Here is a 22,000-nt window from a genome sequence, read left to right as displayed (position 1 = left end):
CAATGTCAATCCCTTCTAATAAGCCTATTTCCATAACCTACCTACCCATATGACGGCCAAATTTGGAAGAAAACTAAGCTAATTCTTTACTAAAATGAATACACAGATGATATTAGAAGATAACTCGATACATATATGAACAAGTTGCAGCAATATTCACAAATTTCCATTTTAAGGATAGATCGAACAACCTAGTGATTACGAAACTAAATTGACACTTATAAACTACAGAAGCTATGTAACAAAGGCTGCCCCAGCTAGATTCTTTGTATTTGCCCTAACTTGATTACAACTACAAGAAACTACATCCACCATTTGGAGAGTACCTTTTAAACTACTCATCCGAACCAGAGGCTTCTCTTCTTTCTGAAGATTCATCAACATCCTGCAACTCGTCCTCACTGAACATGCTTCCATCACTTGAATCGGAAAGCATTCCGACTTCATCATCGTCAGTAAACACCTCCATCTTGCGTCTCTTCCTAATATCCTTTATACCTTTTCCTTGAAGAGCTAATCTTCGTTTTCGAGTGTTCCTCTTGCGTTTTGGAAATTCTTCTTTCTGAGACTCGAGGCTTTTACCTTCTGTAGCCTTCACTGTTCTCCCTTTACCATATTCACTATCCTCGGATTCTTCAACATCAAATTTGCGCCTTTTCCTGCTTGAATTTGTCTGGCATTGAAATATGTTTCAAAATTAGGTTATCACCTATTAAAAAAAATGGCAGCCGGCTGGAGTTAACCCAACACAACTTTCTTTTTTGAAAGGCAACCGTGAAACACAAACGATTGTTTTCCAAATATAAGATCATAAAAGCTTGCCCGTTTTATAAATCAAAATCCCAACTAGACGCCCATTGTATTGTATAAGCGAATATCAAATCCCAAAGCAGGCTGATTTTCGTGCAAACCATGTCAAGAATCTTGTGATATCTCAAGGGGTATCTTATAATTATTATTATCATCACTATTGTGCGTAACAGGGAAACCAGAGTTTAGCTTATGTTACTTGCTCCTTATTAATCTCATGAAATTACAATTTACAATCTCATCTTACACTATATGAAGATTAAATGCTAAAGAGAAATGCGGATTATAATTAATAACACAAGGAAGCAAAATTACGACAACTAGAATTTCCCATCCATTTCAAAGATATAGTTTCACAAACTTAATTTCAACATTTTTATTTTGAGTACAATTTGAACATAATGTTAGCACTTACAAATTCTCTGAGGTCTCGTAGGTATTCAAAAAGTTATTCCTTTTGGATCTCTGTGAACCACCTAAATCACAATTGATCGACCTCCAATGTGAAAGTAGAATAAAGAAAAAAATTAGCAAAAACCTCCTTGAAGTCTTTTGGTAACTTGGACTTAAAAAGTTGAGTCTATATTTGGTACATAGATTTTTACATGTTGAAAGCCACGAGTAAGCTAATCTCACATAAACCATCCCCCCCTGTTTATGGACTCGACTTTTACACGAACAGGCTAACATTCACAATTTTCTCAACATATGAAACAAATTGGTTGACAAGTGAAATGGAGGGGGAAAGAAACACTTTTTTTTGAAGTCCACACCTGCCCAAGGGCCCAGACTTTGGAGATATCAAAAGTTTTCTTATTAAACTCACCACTGCCACATGCAACCTAGGTAAGTGTTACTCAAAAGCCTCAAGCCTTAGCTAATATGGCCACATGTTAAGGCCAAACCCTCCTGCCCATAAAGAATTAGAACTCAAGGGCACAGTTGTACAACCTATAGAACAAATCTTGTTCAAGCAAGAATGTGAGATCATCCGGCCTACAAAGAACTACAAAGCAAATAGCAACTAAATCAAAGGATGTTTGACTAAATTACGAAACAAAGAGTAAAGGTAGAACTGTGAGCAACTACCACAAGAACTCAACCCATGTAGATCATATCCTCTGGAAATGTAAATTTGTATGATCTGCACGGAGTTATAGTTTTATGGGTTAGGTTTTCAATTAGTTGGCCATAGGGAAGAGTGATATGACTGAGGTTTCTCATACATCTTAAGAGGATATATCGTTAGAGCCAAAAACTGAAACTCCCTTGACTAAAGAAACTTCCATATTTCGATGTTGCTGATACTGACTGGCCAAAAATCAGACCCGAATGAGACTTCGGCTTTTGATTGGAATGAGAGAATGGAGCTAGTAACCAAACACAATATTCCCAATTTCCACTTTAAAGGAGTCTAAGTTCAATGTAAGGATCACTCTCAAACATGCTAGAAGAGGAAATGTTGCATTTAAATTCAGATTCTCTCTTAATTATACGAGATAAAAAACTTGGGATACCATTCTAATCATTCCTCAGATTCAACCTTCAATCAAAACCCTAGCATTTCCATTACTTCTGTCAACCTTATTGAATCGTTCCCTCAGATTCAACATTCAATCAAATCCCTAGCATTTCCATTACTTCTGCCGACCTTATTGAATCGACGGAATTTGAAAAGTCACCAATAGAAAGATCATTGTTGACAAAATTTGGTGGTTCGAGAGAGGAAATATCGCTGAATCTGAGGTTAAAATTACCAGTCTCCTCATCTTTAATTTGATTGAAGCCAGGAACAAATCCACTAAGGTTCTTTCACTTGGGTAACAGCTTTTGAATAGTCAAGAAGATTAAAGTTTGAAAGGAAAAGCTAACCAGGTTTGATCTCTTTCGTGATTTGGTAATTTCTACTGCATTGTACAGGTCTAGAAATAAGCACCCTTTTAAGCTTTTAAGTCTTTCTTATCTTGTCTCACATTGGCATCTTTTTCTGTAATCACCTTTGAGTGCCTGGGCTTTAGCCCTTATTTTCATTCTATCAATGAAATGTTTCCTTTTCAAAAAAGAAAGGAAAAATGTAAATAACTTTCTAGTTTCCATTAAAAACCAAAACAACTTCTCACCAAAGCCTTATCAGCCATAATGACACTTAAACTAATGAGCCCAAAAATAATTTTCCAAAGATGCACGAATACCACCCCAAGAATTGTGCGCACACAACCTAGAGACTACGGAAATCTCATTAAAGTTTACTTCTACCAACTCATATTCTTTTCTAACCCACTGCTGTTTTGAGGAATCATAGGATGTCCTTTTTCTACCACCACAAAAATTCTGAAACGAGTCCTATTAAAATCTAAAAATTGAGAGGACTTGCCTGACTCAATGACTTCCTCAACTTTTCCATTCTCACGCTGCTTGTGAAGGTCAAAAACTGGCTAATTTGAAACAAGTAAATTTAATTGCTCCTCTTTCTCAAATTATAACAAAAAATCTCTTAACATTTCCCAAAAGAGCCAACCTTGTTCCTGAATACCAGTAGGAATCCTTAAAACCTATCTTCCTCCGAGGGCCAAAAAATACACTTTGAAATTTACCCTCATTGGGATCTAAACTTTGACACTCAAAGAGTTCCTGAATGATCTCTACTTTGATTGAAAATTTTGAATATAATGAAATGTAAAGGTTCCACCCAGTAGCTTTCAGACCAATGAAGATGGGAGATTGATAAATGAATTTTCTGTTTGAACTTCACATCTTCAACTAAGATCGGATCACCATTTCTCCAAAAATGCCACAAATATAACAACTTTTCACTTGCATCTTAGGCTTGAAACCAGCTCGAAGGATGAGGGAAAATGACAGAAACAAGATCTGAGCAAAAACAAACTTCTAACAGAACAAGATTGAGGAAGGAAGCTTAACAAATATCAAAAGGCTAAATGAAATTGATGTAATTCAAGTAGAATTAAATTCTCAAATGAATTCTCTCTTGCTTAATTGTTGAGAGATGGGGGGTATTTATTGAGGTTTCTTGTAAGCAGTTACAACTAAGGGGCCGTTTGGAGGAAGGGTTGGGTTATGGGGGGTTAGAGTTATGATAAACCTAGTGTTAAGATAAACCTAGGATTATAATAAGATGTGTTTGGGGGAAGGGTTATGGAGGAAGTGTTATGATAAGATGTGTTTGGGGGAAGGGTTATGAATGAAGTGTTATGATAATGTTGTGAAGAAGGATTGAGGAAAAGTTGAAGAGGGGTTAAGAAGTGTTGAAGAAGGGTTGAGGAAGGGTTAAGGAGTTAAAACTAGAGTTACATAACCCTTCCCCCAAACGGGGCTTGGATTACATAACCCTAACCCCCATAATCCAACCCTTCCCCCAAACGCTCCATAAATGTTTTAGAAACAGTTGAGAGGTCTAACTAACTACAGTTTTAACAGCTCTAACTGATTACAGTTGATTACAGCTTAACTAACAGCCGCTTGTCTTATTCTAACCAATTATAGCGTTTGTTCTTATTACATCATTCCACCCCCCTAGCATTGAACTCGTCCCAAGTAACTTAGGTGGCCAAGTTACAATCATCTGGAGCATAATATTGTTTTAGGTCTGCCACATTAAAAACAGGATGAATGTGTAAGTCTTGTGGTAGTTCTATTTTGTGGGCGTTGTCTCCAATTTTCTTTATGATACGGAATGGCCCTAGTTGTCTGTCCTTCAGCTTATTGTATGTTCCAGTTGGAAATCGATTTTTTCTGAGGTGAATCATCACTAAATCTCACTCAGTAAAGGTAGCTTGTCTTCTCTTATTGCGTGCTGCCTCTTTGTAGAATTGAGTTATTTCTTTTAGGTGTTTGTGCACTTTGTCATGTAAGTTTTGGATCTTTTCTATCATCTTTTTTGCTTCTAAACTGGTGTCCACGGCTGTGGGAAGTGATGCTAGGTCAAAAGTTAGCCTTGGTTGTTTTGTATATACAACCTCAAATGGGCATTTGCCGGTCGATCTATTCTTCATATTGTTGAAGGCAAATTCTGCCTGAACAAGAACTAAGTCCCATTGCTTCGGTTTTGTTCCACTAAGGCAACGTTTCAAGTTGCCTAAGGTTCTGTTTGTCACTTCTGTTTGGGGATGTGCTGTTAGAGCTGTATTTAAGTGTCGTGTCAAGCTTTCTCCATAGTGTTTTCCAGAAATGGCTTAGAAATTTCACATCCCGGTCAGAGACGATAGTCTTTGGTACTCCATGTAATCGAACTATTTCTCTAAAGAAGAGATTTGCTATGTAGATGGCGTCATTTGTCTTTTTGCAAGGTACAAAGTGTGTCATTTTGCTAAATCTGTCGACCACAACCATGAATGAGTCATGTTGTCTTTGAGTTTTGGGCAGTCCAAGCACAAAATCAATTGATAAATCTTCCCAAATGGAAGTTGGGGTAGATAGTGGTGAGTATAGGCCTGCATCTGTGCTTGTACCCTTGGCTCTTTGACAAGTAGGGCATCTTTTGACAAAGTTGTTGCAGTCTCTTCTCAATTGAGAGGCCAATAGTATCTCTTAGAGATTATTTCAAAGGTCTTATCTTGCTCGAAGTGTCCAGCCAATCCTCCTGAATGGGCTTCTTTTAGTAGAGCTTCTCGAAGTGATGTGTGTGGGATACACAACTGATCTCCTTTAAACAAAAAACCTTCCATTATGTGAAAATCTTCAGCTTTGATAAAGTTGCTACATTTAAGCCATGTCTTAGAAGAATCATCATCTTCTTCATATAGGTTAGGAAGGTTGTTAGATACCTAGATTAGTATAGGATAGGGATATAAAGGTAAATAAAGGTAATTAGTTAGGTGGTAGTTAGATGGTTATAAACAGGAAGTTGAGGAATGAAGAGAGGGCATGAGATTTCTGTTAGAATTGTTTAGGCCTTTTGTAACTTCTTGAGAGAGAGAAGTACATTGGAGAGTTGAGAGAAGGATTGAGATTTCCTCGATCCTTTACTGTAATTGTTTCTGAATTCAATAATGAGTAGGAAATCGTAAAGGAAATCAGTGTTCCATCAAATTGAAATCTCAATCCTTCTCTCAACTCTCCAATGTATTTCTCTCTCTCAAGAAGTTACAAAGGCCTAAACAATTCTAACAGAAATCTCATGCTCTCTCTTCAATCCCCAACTTCCTATTTATAAACCATCTAACTACCACCTAACTAATTACCTTTATTTACCTTTATATCCCTATCCTATACTAATCTAGGTATCTAACATTACCCGGCTCTTCAAAAACACCTTGTCCTCAAGGTGTGGTTTTTTTAGTTATCGACTATTTTCAATAATCTGCCCTTCAGAAAAAAAAAATCCTCCATCAGCTTTGTTTTTTTTAATTATTTTCAGCTCTTTCTCCTCTAGTGGGCTAGGCCCATAATCAATTTGTTTTGTCAAATGCCCTCTACCTACTTAATGTTGGGCCTCCATTGTATTATTTAAGATAAGTTGCAGCCCACTTAAACAGATTTTAGGGTTTAGTTTTCTTTCCTCTAACCTCCTTTTCTATCCCTTTCTGCCAGGTCATCAGCATCATGGCAACATCTTCTTCTTTACGTATCGCCTTCTCGGACAACCACCATTTGCCGGCGTTTTCTTCCTCCTTCTCATCCACACAACTGCTGCCGTCTTCTTTTTCCATCGAAACCAGTCACTTCCGGCATCTCCGAACAGCAACTTTTTCTTCACTGAGATCTTTGTTTCGGGTCTCGCCGGTAATTCTCGCCGATCTTCCATGATTTTCGGTTTGTTTGCTAAAACTCGCCTGCGGTTAAGTTCTTCCCTCACTGATTGGAAAGGAAGTAACAACCTCTGTTTTAATCTCAACCAATCCTTGAATGCATTGTGTTCATCCTTCGACCGAGACCAATCTAATGTGGTTCTATCGAATCTGATTACAGCGACGATTACTCTCTCAGAATCGATCGGTTTATATTTTTGGAGATTCCGTTCAGTCCAAAAAATAAGTGAATCAAACTTCTTGCCGCTAAACCTCGGTAACTCCACCTTCTTGAATTTGTTTCGATCGCTTATATCTTCTTCAATTCCTATCTTCTTTGTTTGTTCTTCGCTCACCTTCTCTTCAGTTTCTATTTCCTTCCTTTGTTCTTCAAGATCTATTTCCTTCCTTTGTTCTTCGTTCTCGATTCTTTTCATAGGTGTACTTCCTCCTTCAACTATACTCTTTATTACTGGTAGATTCGTTGCGATTCTTTCACTCACTGTCGATTTTTCCTTCACCGTGGTTTCAACGTATTGTAAAAACAATTGTTGATTTTCTTCGGTTTGAATTCTTAACCGCTGGAGGCTCTTTGTTAAGGATCTCAGATTTTCTTCGATCGCCGGAATTTTGCTTAATTCTTTCTTCATCCCAATCACTTCTTGTTCAAAGGCTTCCAGTTTTTCTTCAATTTGCATTTGCTCCATTGTTGATTTCCTTCCCAAGATTCACCGCTCTGATACCAATTTGATGGAACACTGATTTCCTTTACGATTTCCTTCTCATTATTGAATTCAGAAACAATTACAGTAAAGGAATGAGGAAATCTCAATCCTTCTCTCCACTCTCCAATACTTCTCTCTCTCAAGAAGTTACAAAGGCCTAAACAATTCTAACAGAAATCTCATGCCCTCTCTTCACTTCTCAACTTCCTATTTATAACCATCTAACTACCACCTAACTAATTACCTTTATTTACCTTTATATCCCTATCCTATGCTAATCTAGGTATCTAACAAAGGTGTTTGAATGCTTCGATCTCCATGGATAGGAGAGTGAGTAAGGAGCTTTTTCTGGATAGGGCATCTGGCACTTTATTCTCTTTACCACATTGATGTTTGATGACGAAGTCAAATCTCTGTAAGAAAGAGATCCGTCGAGCGTGCATCCAGCTGATGCTCTTTTGTGATTGGAGATATTTTAAAGAGAAGTGGTCTGTTAGAAGTACAAATTCCTTACATAAGAGATAGTGTTCCCACTGTTTGAGTGCTCGAACAAGGGCATAAAGCTCTTGTTCATATGTGCTACAAGACTGCCTTGATGCACTCAATTTCTCGCTGAAATACTCATTTGGATGGCCTTGTTGGGATAATACAGCTCCAATTCCAGTTCCGCAAGCATCAACAGCTCCTTCAAATGGTGATGCGAAATCCGGCAATTAAAGAATAGGGCTAGCAGTTAATCTCCTTTTAATTTCTTCAAAACTCTGCTGCTGCATATGCTCCGTCCCATTTGAAAATTCCTTTCTTTAAACAGTCGGTTAGAGGGGCCGCTATTGAGCTAAAATTCCTGATGAATCTTCTGTAGAAAGATGCCAAGCAAAGAAAAGCTTGTACCTCTTTGATGGATGTTGGTGCTGGCCAAGATTGTATAGCTTCTACCTTCTTAGGTTCCATCCCTATCTTCCCTTCTTTGATCAAGAACCCAAGAAAGACGATTTCCTTGGTGAGAAATGTGCATTTCTTTGGATTAATATATAATTCTGTTTCAGTCAAAACTTGAAACAGTTTCCTTAGGTGCTGTAGATGGTCTTCACGACTGCTGCTATACACAAGGATAACCACTATAAACTGGTTTAAGAATGGATGTAGTACTTGATTCATCAACCTCATAAAGATGCTTGGTGCATTGGATAAGCCAAAAGGTATTACCAACCATTCAAACAATCCTTCATTTGTCTTGAAGGTTGTCTTCCATTCATCTCCTAATCTGATCCGTATTTGGTGATAGCCGCTCCTTAAATCAATTTTTGAGAAGACAATAACCTTGCCTAGTTGGTCCAAAAGATCTCCAATCCGAGGGATAAGAAACTGATACTTCACAGTAATTCGGTTAATAGCTCTACTGTCTACACACATCCTCCAACTTCCATCTTTCTTTGGTGTGAGTAGTGCTGGTACATACTTCACAGTAATTCGGTTAATAGCTCTGCTGTCTACACACATCCTCCAACTTCCATCTTTCTATGGTGTGAGTAGTGTTGGTACAGTGCATGGACTTAGGCTTGGCTTGATGTGGCCCTTTTCTAGTAAGTCTTCAATATGATCGTGTAAGACTTGGTATTCTTTGGGACTCATCCTGTAATGGGGTAGTTAGGTAGTGATGCTCTTGGAACAAGATCAATTTGATGCTGAATGTCACGAAGTGGTGGCAGTCCTTGTGGCTCCTTTTTTAAATGAAGGAATTCTGCAAATAATTCCTTCAACCTTGGTTCAATAATCTCACTATTCCTCCTTGAGATTTGTCAGCGACTACTAATCCCAAAAGATCTTGTTCCCTTTCCTTTAGCCACTTACTGTGATGAAAAGCTGCCTTTTATTCTTCTGCCTTATGCCTTCTATGTTTTTCTTTGCTAATGGGAGTAAGATAACTTTCTTTCCCATCCACTGGAACTCGTAGGTATTTTCTCTCCCCCTATGTAGGGTTCGAGTATCATGTTGCTAAGGTCTGCCTAGTAGTAAGTGACACACATCCATTTCAATTACATCACACACAATCTGATCCTTATAGCTATTACCGATGGAGAGTGGTATATGCAGATTTCGTTGATTAAGGTTTTTCCTCCCTTCTTTACCCATCCAATTTTATATGGATCAGGGTGTGGATCTGTCTTCAGATTCAAAACGGTCACAAGTTTTTTTGCCACGATGTTCTCACTACTCCCCACTGTCAATTAGAACATCACAGACTTTTCCATTAATAGTGCACCTCGTCTTGAATAGGCTGTGACGTTGGGGATTCGTTTCTTCTTTAGGAGTAATGAGGACTCTTTGAACAATGCAATAGATGCGATCTCCATCATCGGCTTCAACTAGCTCTGTTTCTTCTTCTTCTCTATCTGTTTCGCTCATGTAGGTGTCTTCATCTTCAGCTAGTGCTATGGTTTTTCTTTGCGGATAGTTATTGGATAAGTGACCGGGCTCTCCACATTGAAAACACTTGCCCAAAGATGGGCGTATGTAGTTGTTTTGGGTCTTTCCTCTGACTAAACTTTCTTTCTTCTTGTTTGTCTCTTAGATATCAATAGCTTTACCCTTATCCACCTCTGACGTTGAAGGTTGTTCATCTGTCTTCTTGCCATAAGATTGTTTCTTGGAGGGGTTCATCTCCCATGCTGCCCTTTTGTTGGAGTTCTTTAGGCGTACAGTCATCATTTCCTCCTTCCTTTGGGTCAGCGCGTCCAGGTAATCCATCATTCTATCGATCTTTTCGTGCAAATCTCCCAAGGAGTCTTCAATGGCCAGCAAGCGTACCGTAGATATCCTTGAAGAGAGGGTGGCAATCTCCTCCACCTCTTCTTGCTCACGGTTATCCCCCGCGGCTGGGTTGTTTCCTCTCCGGCCAGCCATCCGTCCAAGGATCGGGGCTGCTCTGATACCACTTGATGTAATTCAAGTAGAATTAAATTCTCAAATGAATTCTCTCTTGCTTAATTGTTGAGAGATGGGGGGTATATATTGAGGTTTCTTGTAAGTAGTTACAACTAACTGTTTTAGAAACAGTTCAGAGGTCTAACTAACTACAGTTTTAACAGCTCTAATTGATTACTGCAGATTACAGGACTACAGCTGATTACAGCTTAACTAACAGCAGCTTGTCTTATTCTAACCGATTATAGCCTTTGTTCTTATTACATCAGAAATTCTACAGAAAAGGCTTGCACGGGATGAAAACTGAGACGGAGGAGAGAGGAGAGAGCCATCGATTTTCTTGGACTGATTTTGCTACTGTTTTCAGCAAAACAGATATTTTTCTATGACGCAGTTAGTATTTGAGGGTGGCATGCCAAAAACTCAAAAGGGTATCTTCTTAATCATTTTAGTTTAATACATGTATCTTATAAGAGTTGTTTTGTTTCCCTTAAAAAAGTAAGTCAAACATTCCTGCCAAGGGACTTGAAATTAAGGCATGTAGCTAGTTTTGAAAATTCTGTCAACATATCATTTTATTCACATTCATAAAACTAGAGGATTTAAAATTTCTTACTGGAGCATTGTTGCAGAAAACTAGCAATGGCTCAAAGACAATCACGGGCATACCTTTGGACCACGGTCAACCAGTCGGGCCCACTCATGTCGATTTCTTAGACAATCAAGAACAGCTTGTGAATGACTGGAATAAGCATAGCGCTCTCCATTGTGCTTCCTCAAGTTATGCCAGTGCTGCAAAGAGAAGAAGCAAAGTAAGCAATTGCACATAAAAGGAAAAAAATGATTGATCGATAATATACCAAGGAAACATAGACAAATAAATAATACATAAATATGGCATATCAGAAGAAATCATACTGGCAATACGGCATTACATAGTTCTTCATAAGTCATACGCCTTCCTTTGCTCATAATCTCATTGATCAAGCCTACATAGAAAGACAAAATGTTCCAGATTATAAGATCAATTAATTTTGTGAAAAAGAAAGGAAAATTTTTACACTTACAGTTCAGTACACACACATACCAGGTAAGGTGTGATGAACAGGACCTTCTCCAACAGTGCCCGTGTCCTCATCAGATGTGTTCCTTGGTGAATTACGTATAGATGTATTGTTATGATCATTTGCCTCAATTGATGAAGATGGGCCACTACTTGTGGTATTTCTACCATAGGCTGAAATAAAACCTTTTTTAAGAGCATTCAATCTTGCTTGAGATCCATTTTCCTCCCTCTTGGATGCTTCTGCAGATATACTTGTCTCTTGCCTTCTCTGATCAGGGGAAGAAAGAACTTCATCAGTTCTTTTGGCATCGTCATCAGGGTCGCAGGCACTGCGAAAGGTATCTCTCAGGGCATCTTTGTTCTTCATTCTAGAAGCCTATAAATTATATAGCCACAAATTCTTTAAAGATAACTCTTAGAACCAGCAAATCGGCATATCTAAACACAGAACAAATTAGAATAGATCATATTCATAAGAGGGAGATATATGCATATATTTTACCGAAGCATGATCCCTTCCCCTAGAAGAAGAAGAACGCTTTATTAGCATGCTTGTTGCATTTGGAGAACCCAACTGTGGTGAGCTCCCTGGCTGACGCAATCGTGGAACACGAGGCACTCTAGGGGAGCTATTGAGCTCTTGATGCAAAAGGAAGGCTAGCTGCCAGAATCCATAGTAATTAGATTATATACATGTAAAGTCATATCAAAAGAGCATCACGAGAATTCAAAAGAAAAAAACTGAAAATTTTTAAGAACCTCTTCATCACTAAGAACAGCAGATAGGTTTGTAGTTGCCGGAGGGTACATGGCTGTTGCATGGCGCTGATTGACCTTAGATGGAGGATGAAAGTTCGTCTGGTTAGGTTTGTCACCTCTTTGTGCCAAACATGAGCCTGATATCTTGTTTTGCCCGATTGAAACCTTATTATTGATATGCGACTCAACAGACTCACTATAGCCAGAACTATCTGATGCATTATGTACCACAGACGTTTTAACCGTTGAGAGCACAACAGAATCTTTTATGTGCAATGAGGTTCTTTTTGAAATAGGATCTTGCAACAAGTCCCTGACAGAGTATAATGAATTCGTACCAGCACTTGGTTGCTCTTTAACTCTTCTCCTAGGCATTTTATCCCTTTCTTCATCTCTGTCAACATCATTTGAAGAACATTCTTTCCTACTGCTACCACAACTTCCAGACGCTGCCTCATGTTTGGCAGCAGTACCTTCTATGCTTTCAGGATCTGCAGGCGTTATTTCATTGGATATTGATGGTTTAGAAATTATAACATCTGATGATGCAGGGGAAGATATTCCAACACATAACGTTGTTTTGTGTTGAGGAGGTAATACACGTTGGTTTGAAACCATTCCACCCGATTTTGATGGCTTTTCAACACCAACTTCAGAACCATTTTGGGATTTAAAAGAACTAATATCAACTGTTGTGCTGCCTTCTGGCCAATCCCATTCCTGTTTAAACTCTCGTTGATTAGTACATTGTTCATCAGCCTTTTCAAGACAATAACTGCTACCAGCTTCAGAGCTTCTGTTGAATTCTTCTGCCCTGTAGCCATCCAATTGTGAACTGCATACTGCACCACTAGAACTCACCTTAAAACTCTCATGCATACGATCATTGCATTTTTGCAGCTCTGCAGCATCAGCATGTGATGAAGCCTGGGCGTTCAAGGCTTCTCCACATACATCATGTTGCTTGTCTATTTTCAATTTGGCATCCGACTTCAATGTATCAGTTGAATTGCCACAATTAACATCGAGATGAATCTGATCATCTTTGATTTCAAGTGCAATGGTAGCTAAACCTTCAAGAGAAGGCTTTACGAAACTCTTAGAAAATCCTTCGATACCATCATCTGAATAGTCAAGAGCCGTACCACCCTGAAGTTGAATAAGGAATTACCAAACAATGGAAAGTAAATAGAATGGTCAATCATAAAAATAAAAAATAATAATAAATAAATAAAACAAAAAACCCAACTCAGAAGGTATAAAATGCCTAGGAAAACACTCAAGCAGCTTTTCTTTTTCACATTTGAACTCTTCCTGTTCATCGATTAGCAACATTTCCAAAAGAAGATCTATTTGGGCCATCGCCAAAGAATTTTGCTCAAAGAGAGAGGGTACAGGAGACCACCAGAATGAGAATTAACAAGGCCAAATTGATCTCAGAACAAGATCCTGATGTTTGTGCAAAAATTCAAGCTCCTACGCAAGCTAACAGGTCAGATTCTCAGCCCCCTTCTCATCAATTATTTGAGCACACCCTTATCTCATTGCCTAACTCAAAGGTGAAATTTTTTAGAGGTACTCCGTATAGTGTGAGTCTGCCAAACCCCAATTATTCCATCCAAAAAAAGGTGTGAGTCTGCAACTGAATCTCCATATAGTCTGAGCAGCGAAGAAGTAGACTACGGTGAAAAGACTGATGAAAATGAGAAATTGTTACAGAAGGAGCTCTTTGAAACAGACCTCAATGCTCTGTTTCAGTTTGATGAAGGTTTGAAAGATGAATTCCCAGCTGTTGAGAAGAGTTCAGCCACCCTCCAACAGTTCAGTCCTCTGGAATTCTAGATCACTTGAAATCAATAGTTGCTGTGTAGTTTAATTTTGGACGGAACCTTCCGAATAGTGACCGTGTAAGTTTTAGCTCGATTGCTCAACAATGAGAACTACATCATGGAACACGAGAGGTTTGAAAGATGCAAACAAAAGATTGGCTTTAAAAAGATTCCTCAAAAAGCATAACCCAGACGTGGTTCTCATTCAAGAATCAAAGAAAGAGGAGTTTGACATTAGCTTTATCAAGTCGTTGTGGAGTTCCAAAGATATAGGCTGGGATTTTGTGGAATCTTGATAGACCCCCAATTAGATTTGTTTACAGCAGAAGGAAAAGTTAGAGTTTGTTACATTAGTTTGTTACATCAGTTTGTTATATTGGTTGTAATAATACTTCACATATCCCTCACGTGTGGGTTAGTTAGAGGCTGGCAAAATAAGTATAAATACCAGTAGAATTCAGGAAGAAGGATATGAGAATTTTGTAAGAAGATTTACTGTAATTTCTTGAGAGAGAGAAAGGCAGTAGAGAGAGAAAGGAATTGAGTTACTCAATTCCAGATTGTATCCCTTATCAGAATCTATATAGAAGAGGAAATTAATACCAAAAGGTGGTGTTCCATCAAATCTCAAGGCACTTTGGGTGGAATTTTAACTTTGTGGGACATGAGCAAATTAATGGTTGTTGAAACATTGAAAGGTGATTTTTCATTATCAGTTAAATATGTCACAATTTGAGGAAAAAATCTTGCGGGATTACAAATGTATATGGCCCAAATGAGTACAAGGAGAGACAATTTGTTTGGCCTGAGCTCTTTTCCTTGTCAAATTATTGCAATGAGGCATGGTGTGTAGTAGGTGATTTCAACATTACAAGATGGATGCATGAGCGATTCCCTGGAAGAACCACTAATGGAAGAACCAACATTACAAGATGATTGCAATGAGGCGTGGTGTTCCTTCTCCAAGCATTTTGAAAGCTACAACATTCAAGAAATCTACTCAAATCGGAGAGTTCTTATTTTCCCAGCTTAATCTAAGTTATGGGTCAATGGATGCATAGAGCTATCTCAACTAGGTTGATAGAACTTTAGCATAATCATCACAGCCTGTTGGACGACACTGCCTGTTGGACGAAATTACTATCTGCTTTTCAGTTACAGTGAGGTTTTCAAGATTTTTTCAAGACCAATGTTTCGCAAATTCTAGTTGGACCTTCATTGAAGCCTTAGTCTCAATTACTTTGGTCAAACCTAGTTAAAGCTCTACTTGCAGGAATATGATTTGAAGGAAATCAAAGGGTCATCGTTCTGAGTTGCAAGGACCAATGTCTCTTCCTGGTGTTCTCTTTCCAAATTTTATGCTAATTTTTGTATTCAAGATCTATGTTTGAATTGGAGTGCCTTCATTTTCTCTATGTAGTGGGTTGTCTAGTGTAGTGATGTCTTGATGTAGTATTATTTAAGTTTGTTGTCTTAAACTTTGTGTTTCATAGCTATTGTATTTTGAGCAATAGACTTTATTCATTATCAATGAAAAGGGTGTTTCCTTTCCCAAAAAAGAGAAAAGAAAACGATGGGAACCCTTTTTCACAACTTATTTCACCTTTTTCGAGTTAACTTTTTAAGTAATAAGTATGCCGCTCTTTCTATTTTAGCCTTTCTCATTCTTAAACTACCTCCGTTTATTTTAAACTTTCTCTATCTTAAACCACTCCTTTTATTTTATGCTTTTACTTTCTTGTTAGCCTTTCAGTAATTCTCATGGAGTTTGGTTTCTCTTTTTTCACAAACCCAACACGTTCTCGAAAAATTAAGAACTCGTTTAATTATTTTCTTCATTCATCCTCTTCTTTATCAAAATAAGAAACCATGAATTGGTAAATACATAATACATAGAAGGGCGAAGGCAAAAGTGACAACGCTAACCCCCTCCCCAAAATCTTTCTTTTCTTATAAAATACGAATAATACATTTAGTTATGATACGTACAAGATCATAATGACTAAAAGAATTAAAAAGAGAACACGTAAATGGAGGCAAAGAGTTCAATGGAATTCCCAGGATTATGACCAAAAAGCTCTCCATGTTCAAGTTGCAGTCTGAAGGTACAGTGTACACAATAAGTGAATGCCTACCAGCTCCTTAGTGTTATAAACACAGAAGTATTAAGATACTACAAAATTTTTCACATTAGAAACCCACTCAAGAGCAAGATAAGACTTGGCTCTATACACCCTTCACCTTTATGAGATCTCACTCAATATGATAATAAAATCTCCTCTATAACACTCAACACATAGTTGCAGTCATGAAGACATGTGCCATACAGTTGAATACAAATACTTATGTAAAAGACCAATAAATGCGATGAAATATAATTACTTATGCAAAAAACTGACATACCTGCTTCATGTCAACATTTCCAACATCTTTTTTAGCATAGAGAGATTGTGTATCACTCTCAATTTTGATGGAATTCTCAACTGCTGAAGCAACTTGCATCCCTTTATCTTCCTTCGGTGCAACTGTACTGAGATTATGGTTTCTAAATACATCGGAAGAAACAGTATCAGAAGATAGCTCAAAACTATATTTAGGCCTGTCAACATTTTTATTGGCTATATCATATGCATCTGATGAAGATTCTCGAACCGCTATTTTGTTCCTAGGATTTTCACCATCACCTCTGACATGCTTTAGATCTCTGCCTGCCAATTGTTTTTCACCATTCGTCGATGTCAACACTAGAAATAACAACAAAGAAAGAAAACAAAATGGTGCCTGATGTGAAAAACTGAAGACATTTCCTCCATGATAATTTAAGATATCAATTAAGAAAGCCTGAAGATGAAGTACCTATTTTAGCATGATCAATTCTCTTTTTCATGTTTGTCACCTTATCAGAGGGTGTAGACTTAGTCTTCCTAGGTTGATCTTTTGATACTGAATAGTCTTCTTTTTTGCACTTACCCGAATGTAGTATGAGAGGTCGAAGGAAACTTCTCTCCCTCACACCATGCCCAGCACACCTATCCAAATCTTCACTAACAACCTGCTTTTCGCTCAAAAACCCATTCCTGTCACATAATACATCCCCAACTTTGCTTCTCATACCAATCAAAGCTGCCACAGGCGTAGCCAACACATTTTCCTTCGACAAAGAGAAAAGAACACCAGCACCTTTGTCAGCAGGATTCTCATTTTTCTCATTGTCCTTGTTATCACGCTGATCCTCATCCCAACACGGGAACTCCCGGTACTGAAAGCTAAATTTCTTTGGAACATATCCAGTGCAATTCCACAACTGTGGAGTATATAAGGACGACAACCCGTTAAATAAAGCAGGGTCACCACCTGGAACCCCATGAACATGAACTCTTTCCTCAATCGGTATGTCTGTCCAAAGCCTAAACGGACGCTGCGATGGCCCAGTACAGACGTATGTGCTCTCCATGCTCATGGTTTTGGTAGGAAGTTCAACCAATAATTGCGCAACCTCAGTTTCCTCACAATCATTCCTCTCCTTCTTCCCCTTACATTTGTCGCAAACAAAAATATCATCTCCCTTCACATAACGCGAACACCGTGTGTGCACCCAGACGCCACATTCATCGCAGTTAACCATTTCTTCCCCATCATCAAAATTGACACCACAGATGCAATCCACAGTCCAGGAACCATTGACCCAATCGTCAGGAGGGTCCATACTCTGAAGGCGGCTCGACTGCCCCTTCATACCTAATTCAACGCCAAATCACCCTGATTGCCAGAATTTCCAACAGGGAAAGGGTTTGACAAAAAGCACAAACCCCAAAACAATTCCTCGGTTACGAAAGAACAATCCCAGAATCCAGAATGCAAGATTATACTAAAAAATCATTCAGAAACAGCGTTCCAACATAAGCCAAACAAGATTAATGTTCCAGAGGGTGTACCTGGAAATTACAGAAGGATTATGACGACTACGACAAAGGAGATGAAAATTCCGCGTTCGTGTAAAGGCAAGTGTTGTTGTAGAAGCAGAAACCCTCAGCAGATGCGTGTAATTGGAAGAAGGCCTCGCTCCAACAGCCAGACTGAACGAAGAGCTTCTGACTTTCCGAGTAGCAACCGGGTCGGTGGAACCGTGAAAAGAAATTCATCCATGGAAAATACACGATAATAATAATTTTTAAAAAAAAATCATATTTTACATCCAAATAATAGTATTTGTACCGAAAAATAGGGAATTTACATAAATGAAAGAAATCAAAAGCTTTAGGGGCTGTCCGGGGAAAGGGTTGGGTTATGATAAATCTAGGATTATGATAAGATGTGTTTAGGGAAAGAGTTATGAAGGAAGTGTTATGATAACATGTGTTTGGGGGAAAGGTTATGAAGGAAGTGTTACGATAATGTTGTGATAAGATGTGTTTGGGAGAAAGGTTACGTGGGTAGGGTTATGATAATATTATAATAAGATGTGTTTGGGAGAAGATTTATATAACTAATGTTATGAAATTTGTTTTTTTTTTAATAATATATATATATATATATTATATATTTAATTCATATTATAAATCCAATATACAAATTTCATATATTAACTTACCAAATTGTCATAGTTTTCGTAGAACAATTTGGGGAAATTGCCAAAAATAGGTTAAAAAAAGAGCTTTAAATGAATTTTGGGACAAGTTTTCAAAAGAAAGACTTTTAGGACAATTTGGGTGTGAATGGACAAAAATGCCCTTCATTAAATTTCTATCGCTCTTTATTGAATTTTTCGCCTACCCACGTTCGCTTTTCCTTCTCTTTCGCGTAGAACACCTGAAGTAAAAAAAAACATCTCCTTTCGTTGGCTTTTGAAATTTCCCGCTCTGCTCTTCGAAGATACTCCGACTGTTCGTCTATCATCGGTCCTCCAGTGCATTTCATCGCTTCTCCTTTTCGAACCTAAGAATCAACTTTGAGCGTTTTCTCTTATTTCAGTGAGTTTTATCTGTAACCCATTTTCAATATATTTGTTGTAAATATTTGGTTTTGGAATCGACTTATTTGCTGGAATTTGTTCCTTTTTCTTCAGGCTTCAATCATGACATCGACCGACGGACCCTTGTACAAGATTAATCCTTCCCATCATTTTTATTCCCTAGTAAGTTGTTTGTCTCATTTAGAAAAGACAACACATAATATTAAGGCCAAACTCAAACCCGATCAATTAGCCTTATTTAGGAAAACAAAGTTTGGGCACTTTTTGGACCTAAATATTGTCTTTAATGGGCCACTCATCCACTACTTACTGTTAAGGGAGGTGGAAGATGAAGGAAAGGATTCTATAAGTTTCTTACTAGGGGGCGTTGTTTGTACTTCCGGTAGGAGAGAGTTTAACATCATAACTGGACTATGGGGTCCTAAAGAGGACTATATTCAGTTGGTTGGGAATAGTCGACTGTTGGAGAAGTTTTTCAAAGACAAGGAGTGTATTTATGTTAGCGACTTAGAGGATATATTTTTGGAATACGAGGGTGATAACGATGATATTGTGAAATTAGCTTTAGTCTACTTTATAGAGATATCTTTGTTGGGAAAAGATAGGCGAACCAAAGTCGACATTGGTTTTTTCAAGATTGCTGATGATTGGAATACATTTAATAATTATGATTGGGGTCGGATTGTTTTTGTACGCACGCTAAGTGCCTTGAAAAGAGCCTTGGACAAGCAATATGCCAAGGGAAAGAAGAAATCAACACAGACAAAAAAATATACTATCAATAGATTTCCGCATGCATTACAAGTATGTGACTTCTTACTTCTTACTTCAAAACTTTTAAACAATCGTTTAGTTATTTTAAACGATTGTTTAGTTATTTAAACGATCGTTTAGTTATTTTAAACGATCGTTTAGTTGTTTTTTAACGATCGTTTAGTTATGTTAAACGATCTTTTAGTTGTTTTCAAACGATTGTGAAACCACTTGTTTATATATCTATATATATCTTATGGCACTTCCTAAACTTTTTTGTCAAATGTCGAATAGGTTTGGGCATATGAGTCTATACCAACCATCATTGGATGTGGTGTAGATAAAGTAAACGATCATGCCATACCACGAATGCTGAGGTGGGTGTGCCAACAATCACCAAAGTCCCAAACTATAAGCCAGGTGTTTGACTCGCCAATGGTAAGTAGCAAGCAATAGTAACTTACTTAAGGATCGCATGATTTTGTGCTTATTTCTTTGTCCTAAATACATTTGCCTTTTTCTATTTGCAGTTTATAATTAAGGCGGTCATTGAGATGACACCTGAAGAGGAGCAGTTGAAAATTGCTTCAGGTGAACTTTTTGAAAACTTCCGCTCATCTACCATTATTCAGTCGAAGAATGGTGGTTCAAAAAGAGTAAGAGAAGTTGTTAATGATGAAGATGACTTTAAAAAGAGTAAGAAACAGAAGTCCAAGATTAAGATGAAAAAGGCTATTCGGAATCTCCAAGATCGAGTAGCGGTTGTTGAAGGGCAACTTAATAGTATAAAATCAGATATTGACGAATTGAAGGGCATGATGTCAACCATATTAAAACACATTAGACTTCAAAGAAAGGTTAGGAATGAAACTGTTAAGTGTATTGACGTTAGTTGTTTCATATTTGGTAATTACTCATACGTTAAGTTGCATGTTCTCACTAATTCATTTTGAGGTTCCATAGGGTGACGAAGGGGACCGCAAGGTGTCTGAAGGCTTAGTAGATCATACATTAGAAAGCAAAGAATTGTATAATGCTAAGACCGAAGATGTTGACACAGGCGGTACCCCTAATTGGTTGAGGATGCCAAAGGAGGATGAACACATTGAACTTAAAAAGAAGGTTTGGTTCCATGTTCTTGCTAATATTGATGTTTAATTTCTATCATTATCCACACTAATGCATTATGAGCTTCCATAGGGCGACGAAGATGTGTTGGAGAAGAAGATTGATATTGGTTTAGAGGAGCCAATAAATGTCGTTGACGATGAGGATGTCACAGAGATAGAACCATTTCTCACTCAACGACCACACGTTCGGCCCGCCCGTAGGAAGCGTGCAAGTGTTTATTTATCAACCCCATTCACAACTCTACCTAAACAGTCTGTGACATCAACCACCAGCACCTCTCAGCTTGGATTACTGACAAGCGTACAGACGATGAGCTGCGTGAAACCTTTCATGGGAAAAAATCGAAGGTTTTTTCAGAGACTTGTTTATGTGTCGCCGGTGGTTGGCGGATGAGGTAAGGGATTATCTTATCATTTATGCAATTATAATTTTTTCATTGTTATGGTTCTATACATTTACTGCTTACTTTTGTTTCTATTAGCATTTGGATGCACTTTTTCTTTTCATTCACTTGAAGATTAAGCAGCCGGGATACCTTCTTCTCAGAACTTCACAACTGCAGACACAATCTTTATGGTTTGGAATCGTCGTGTTACTTTATGTATGTATTTGCATTTGATATTTGTCTTTCAGTCTGATATTTACGTTTGTATGTTTTTCTTTGCAGCGCATTTTAGTTTCGAAGTGGCCCCTATACAAAGAATGTATTAAAGAGAATCGCCCGTTTGACTGGGACGAAGAGTATAGGTTGGTTGACTATGTTGTCGGGTCAAAAGAGGACTTTCAAGATCCTTGGGCAAGTGTTGATTACGTTTACTCTCCATTCAATGTCCATGGCAACCATTGGGTTCTATTATGCTTGGATTTGGTAAGTTGTCAAGTGAAGGTATGGGATTCGCTTCAGTCACTTACAACTGCCGAAGAGATGACAAACATATTACTGCCCATTCGACAGTTGGTGCCAAAGTTGTTAGATAGTACTGGCTTCTTTGATAGGAGAGGTAGATCATTGACATACAAGGAACCTTAGCCAGTTGTCATTGTTGACTCAATTCCACTTCAACGAAATAATAGTGATTGTGGCGTATTCACAATTAAGTATTTTGAGTACATAGTTGCTGGTGTTGGTTTAGATACATTATGTCAAGAAAACATGTCCTACTTTAGAAAACAATTAGCATTTCAATTATGGACCAACACTCCTATGTATTGAAATATTTACATAAATCACAAGTATCAATTGGCTGTTCGATTATTCTCTATGTTGCATTTCAATTAGTATC

General features: G+C 37.9%; 1 protein-coding gene across 4 annotated transcripts; it reads right to left on the bottom strand.

The window, feature by feature from the left end:
• Nucleotides 1-110: 110 nt before the first annotated feature.
• Nucleotides 111-18,033, bottom strand: LOC103501328 (uncharacterized). 4 transcript variants are annotated; one of them, XR_007819746.1, is made up of 10 exons: nucleotides 17,797-18,018; nucleotides 16,718-17,620; nucleotides 16,265-16,605; nucleotides 12,033-13,181; nucleotides 11,776-11,934; nucleotides 11,295-11,649; nucleotides 11,126-11,196; nucleotides 10,877-10,999; nucleotides 1,226-1,306; nucleotides 528-673 (listed from the first exon to the last, which is right to left on the bottom strand). XR_007819746.1 is itself a non-coding variant. In XM_008464874.3 (9 exons), the coding sequence occupies exons 2-9, from the start codon at nucleotides 17,595-17,597 to the stop codon at nucleotides 335-337; spliced, it is 3,417 nt and encodes a 1,138-aa protein (XP_008463096.2). In that variant the 5' UTR covers nucleotides 17,598-17,620; nucleotides 17,797-18,017; the 3' UTR covers nucleotides 111-334. The 4 variants fall into 4 exon arrangements, 3 of the variants coding, with proteins under 3 accessions (XP_008463096.2, XP_050938889.1, XP_008463095.2); XM_008464874.3 differs by lacking the exon at nucleotides 1,226-1,306 and having other exon boundaries at nucleotides 111-673; nucleotides 17,797-18,017; XM_051082932.1 differs by lacking the exon at nucleotides 1,226-1,306 and having other exon boundaries at nucleotides 111-673; nucleotides 16,265-16,569; nucleotides 17,797-18,017.
• Nucleotides 18,034-22,000: the final 3,967 nt, after the last annotated feature.

Source organism: Cucumis melo, chromosome 3, assembly GCF_025177605.1.
Source record: "Cucumis melo cultivar AY chromosome 3, USDA_Cmelo_AY_1.0, whole genome shotgun sequence".
Taxonomy (NCBI): Eukaryota; Viridiplantae; Streptophyta; class Magnoliopsida; order Cucurbitales; family Cucurbitaceae; genus Cucumis; species Cucumis melo.
Note: the sequence above shows the minus strand (reverse complement) of the source record. Positions and strands in the feature narration are given on the sequence as shown.

What these genes read in the sequence shown, in the direction of transcription:
- LOC103501328 (XM_008464873.3), bottom strand. Translation starts at nt 17,597, where the DNA reads ATGAAGGGGCAGTCGAGCCGCCTTCAGAGTATGGACCCTCCTGACGAT. An exon ending in GAAATGTTGACATGAAGCAG is followed by an intron (nt 13,182 to 16,264) that starts GTATGTCAGTTT and finishes ATTCAACTTCAG; the next exon opens with GGTGGTACGGCTCTTGACTA. An exon ending in GGGGAAGGGATCATGCTTCG is followed by an intron (nt 11,650 to 11,775) that starts GTAAAATATATG and finishes TATAATTTATAG; the next exon opens with GCTTCTAGAATGAAGAACAA.